At 40.7% G+C, this 4,690-nt stretch overlaps 1 protein-coding gene across 1 annotated transcript; it reads right to left on the bottom strand.

Moving 5' to 3' along the window:
- Positions 1-948: 948 nt before the first annotated feature.
- LOC136262557 (uncharacterized) lies at positions 949-3,652 on the bottom strand. Its single transcript, XM_066056871.1, has 4 exons — positions 3,261-3,652; positions 1,959-3,141; positions 1,483-1,551; positions 949-1,271 (listed from the first exon to the last, which is right to left on the bottom strand). The coding sequence occupies exons 1-4, from the start codon at positions 3,512-3,514 to the stop codon at positions 1,029-1,031; spliced, it is 1,749 nt and encodes a 582-aa protein (XP_065912943.1). The 5' UTR covers positions 3,515-3,652; the 3' UTR covers positions 949-1,028.
- Between the last annotated feature and the right edge of the window lie 1,038 nt (positions 3,653-4,690).

Genomic DNA, 4,690 nt, shown 5'->3' with positions numbered 1-4,690 from the left:
AAGCAATACAAATGCTCTCCGTAAACTGTTATTATCTTGGGGCGCCCCACCACTATTCCTTTTGCTCAACAAGGGGTAGTCACTTCAATACCGTCTGTTGAAACACGTACGACCGGGATAAAGATTCAATCAAGCGATCAAGGGGTTTTTGTACAGTGAATCAAGCGATCAAGACGTCCGTAAAAGGAACGATCAAGCACCTTTGAAAACTAACTTTTGGCAAACACAAGAGTTTACTAGTATTTTATGGTAGACAATCAAGCTTTTATAGGTGAAATCAAGCGATCAAGGCGAAATTTTGACAATCAAAATTCTTGATCCCAGTCATAAGTGTATTAACTGGCAGTATGGAAGTGACTACCCCTTGCTCAATGTTTACATGTCATTTCCACCTCCATATAACAGGTACAGTCAAGCAAAGTCACACACACATGTACACACTACAACACATTCAAGCATTACCCAGGCAACTTGCTACACTGGGATACATCACTATGGTAACATGGTTAAAGGCATGTATGGACATATAGGCCTGTTAACACTACAAGTGAACAACAATATGATCTGATACTTTTCCTGAGAGTCTACCAGGGACCTACATATACTGTATAATTACTAGAACAGATTGCTGGAACTTTAAGGCTGGTTTAAATATTAAAAAAAAAACTTTATTCCCACTTCATCCCCTAAGGTATGCTAAGTGACCTATTTACAAGCAACTCTATTTAGAAAAGAGTGTTAATAGGCAAGGACAATAGTGGGATTTAGAACCTCAAGATGGACCTGCCTGACACTATTAGAAACACCCACTATTAGAAACACCACAAGTGTGTATCATTAGGCCCACAACAAAGATGCCAGCTGCACACATACTGACAGAGTTCTTGTTGCAGATAGTAGCCAGGACAAGACAAGCTTGTCCTCATCTTAGCACTTCACAAACTCAAATTCACAATAGAACACTCTCTTCTATGTTATTTACTGTTGATAGTGTAAACAATAAAAAAGAAATGTACAAAGTTAAACCGTTACATTAGCCTAGCCATTTTAGTACCATGGCTATCATCCAGATTCAAGCCACGTTTCTTCCCACTACTCAGGCTTCCTGAAAACTGTGTACACAATGTTGTAAGTTGTCGTCGCAGCTTATGCATGGCAGAAGAGTCTGTACAGGCATACAGTTGATTCTCAATAATCTTGAGAAGACTCTGGACCTCTTGTCGAGCCATGTTCAATTCATCTCCATCATCATCCTCTACTGTACAATCAGGCTGTACAAGTAAACACCACCTTACAAACAGTTCACACACAACACACTGAAACCTCTCTTAACAAACTCTGAATTTCTAGAAATTACCTCCATAACAAAGGTATTGACTCTGTGGCTCTGTACACTTTCACTTTGAGTGAGAAAATCACCTCTATGATATAACAAATCAAAGTGTCTGCTAGAGAGAGGTCTCAGTATATGCTTTGTCTTACAGAAAAGGTGATGATTTTGGGAGTAGTTGTAGTAGATGGCGAGCTACCGAGATGTCGCTGAGTATTCTCCTAAAGAAATTCACATGATGTTTACTGGTCAAAAGAGTAATCTGATAAAATAACAAAAGTGGCTATATTCATAGTTTTGAGGTGGTGTTTATTAAGATGATTGGATTAAATTGAACTAAACAGCTATAACCACAACAAGTAGCTTGATTAATTTACATTAAAATGTCAAAATAGTTTTGAGCTATTTCATTTCATAACAGGTGGTGTACTTGTAAAGAAACAATACACACAAACACACATACACAATACATGTACCCAAACACATACACACCCATGCACACACACATGTACATGTGTGTGTTTGTGTGTGTAGTGTTTGTATGTATTCACATGTGTACACATACGCACAAATGCATGCATGCACACGCACACACAGTTGCACAAGCACATACACAATTACAGAGTACCTTCTGTTTTAGCGAAGATGCAGTTTGTTCAAAGTGCCTTAATGATGACATGTTCTCATGATACACCAGTTCGTCTCCCCCCATCATTTCTTCACCAGTATTGTCAAGACTAGTAGTGTCCTGTACCTCTACAGTGTTAGCCTCAGCAGACAGGTCTGGTACATCATGGCCTCCACCTGTCCCATTAGTATCCATCACAATACCATATAGGCTATGAGGTACTGTGTCAAGGGTTGTAGCAGTACCTACTGTGGTATCATTCGGTTGAGGATAGTCATTTTGTCTGGGGCGGCTTGTCTGTTTGGACATCTTCACGGCATCAATCGTCTTGGTAACCTGGTTTGTCTTGTACAGCCAGTAGATGTGACGACATATACAAGAACGTGATGGTAACAAACTGGGATCGTTGGGATTTATAGCAAGATCTGCTCCGTGGTTGTCTTCAGTGTACGCATGAAGGGTGCGGTGGATCTCATCCAAGCCAACAATACGTCTGTTCAGAAGTTGAATAAGCTGCGAGATAAGTGACGGATTCATTTCTCCCTGTGTTGGCTCTTCAAATTCGCTAATGACATGGCCAGTGTGGGCTAAAGACGTTGGGAAAGAAACACAATATCTTTCCACTGGGTGCACCAAGCCGTGACAAATCTGATTCACTAGATCCTCAAGAACTTGCTTCCTAGCTCTCCGAATGGCAGCAATGCCATGATATGCTGAAGTGTCTGCAATTCGGTGGCTGGGAAATCGTAGTATTCTCCTCACAAATATTTTAGCATTGCATCCTCCAGCAGTCATATACATGAAACTATCCCCTTCACCTTTACCACGCCCTCTGGATGCCTTGGTCATGAACACACACGAATATTCAGTGTATTCTCCCTGCGAAATGAATGGCACTCCATCATATGGCACAGCTGGCTCTCCTATGTGTTGCTGCCATAACAGCCTAGGCCTTGTCGAAGCATTCATAAACTTTTCTCTCAATGCTGCTTCATCAATGCTTGACTGAGGTAGTGAACCCTTGAACAAATAGTTTGTGCTGGTGAGAGTACGGAAATTGTCGATGACTTTTTGTATCTCATCAACTGACTCAACATGTCCTGCAATGTACTTGCCATTGTGTGTAAACCTGGCTCCTTCAAACAGCTCCGTCCAATCTGTGGCTTTAGCAGGAGCTGGTACACTATTGAAAACATTTAAACATCACAAATTAAAGTTCTAAGTTCAATCATGGTTGAACCATGCTAAAGGTTACAGTATAACCAAAACACGTATACGGTTACATGGGTTAAAATGACTTACTCCAATGTTGCGTATTGAGGAGTGACACTCAGTGAAGTGTCAACGCTCGGGTTGCATCTGATGTCCCCGTGTCTCCCCCCATGTTCCGCTAGGTTTTCAATGGTGCAAATGGACGCATCGTTCCTAGTTTGTACCGATACAGCGCCAGCCTCTGAGATAACCGACACGGATGGTGCTGAAGGGAGTAATGAGCCCGTCCCCGCAGTATCGGTTGGAATGGTACTCGTGGTTCGAACTTGGCCACCAGACTCCATGTTCGGATCCGCCGTAATCTGTCAAATGCTCCGTATCACTATTCGTAATCTAGTCTGTCACGTGATCCTCCCTCAACTAGAGCTTAGGGATGCACAGAGGGCGAACGACCCCCCCATCCCTCCTCTCCCACACACACACACACACACGCACGCACGCACCATGCACGCACAAACATACACTTTACTTTCCATAAAAGTATAGTAACCATACTGCAGCATAGCCATAGGAAGTTGTGCATACTAGCTATATTTGTGAGCCGGAAAACCATGAAACTTCAGTTGGCAATCACAAACTGAATTTGGCCTTTGCAGTCATTTTTGTACTAAAAATTCAGTGATTCTTGCTCAGTGAAGAAACTACTTGGTTTTTATGTAGCTAATTTCATTTCCGAGTCAACTAGTTTTAGTCACAAATTAGTTACTGGTATTTGCTCTTGGGGCGTAAATTTCCAACAGTGGCCACGTAACTTAATAGCTAAACATATGATGACTTTAGAATGAAAGGAACCAAATCATGCATGTTTTAATAGACAAAAAATGCTATTAAAGGCTAACTCTACTACATAGCTAAGTGCACAAATCAGAATTTAAGTGCTTTGTTACTCTACTATAATCATACATGCATTAGACAACCATTCACATACTTAATGACATTCAACCAACGCAGATTCAGAGAGAGGGTACCCCTCTCTTCAAACCCAAAAAAATTGTTTCATACAAGATCATGCATGAGATACTCTAATATAACAAACATGGGGCTATGTATATCTATGGTGTAATTCAGACCACAAATGCATTGTCCTTTGTATGCCACAACTCTGCATGTTACACCACATAATTACCTTATTGTTTAAGGTCATAAACTACACTCATGGAAATCACCACTGTCATGAGCTGAAACTATGGCAGAAGCTGTAAAATCATTAAGTCACTGCCATGCATGGCACAAACAAAGCTATAGCAATAGTGCCAACAATGATACAATGTGATTATTCCACATTGTAAAATTTAGTAGCTAGTAAATTTCACTACTAATTTCTGCCACAAGACTCACTATTTTTAAAGGGTGACATTCACAATTTTGTAGTGACCGTCACTACAATAGTAGTAGTGAATGTCACTACATCAGAATAGGGAGTATAATTATATATTATGGTAGTGACATTCACTAGTTTG

This window comes from Dysidea avara, chromosome 7, assembly GCF_963678975.1.
Source record: "Dysidea avara chromosome 7, odDysAvar1.4, whole genome shotgun sequence".
Taxonomy (NCBI): domain Eukaryota; kingdom Metazoa; phylum Porifera; class Demospongiae; order Dictyoceratida; family Dysideidae; genus Dysidea; species Dysidea avara.
The sequence above is the reverse complement of the archived record's forward strand: the minus strand, read 5'-3'. Positions and strand labels throughout refer to the sequence as shown.

Coding starts and splice junctions, on each gene's coding strand:
- LOC136262557 (XM_066056871.1), bottom strand. CDS start 3,514: ATGGAGTCTGGTGGCCAAGTTCGAACCACGAGTACCATTCCAACCGAT. Junction 1,552..1,958: donor CATCTTCGCTAAAACAGAAG/GTACTCTGTAAT, acceptor GAATTTCTTTAG/GAGAATACTCAGCGACATCT. Junction 1,272..1,482: donor CCAAAATCATCACCTTTTCT/GTAAGACAAAGC, acceptor TTACTTGTACAG/CCTGATTGTACAGTAGAGGA.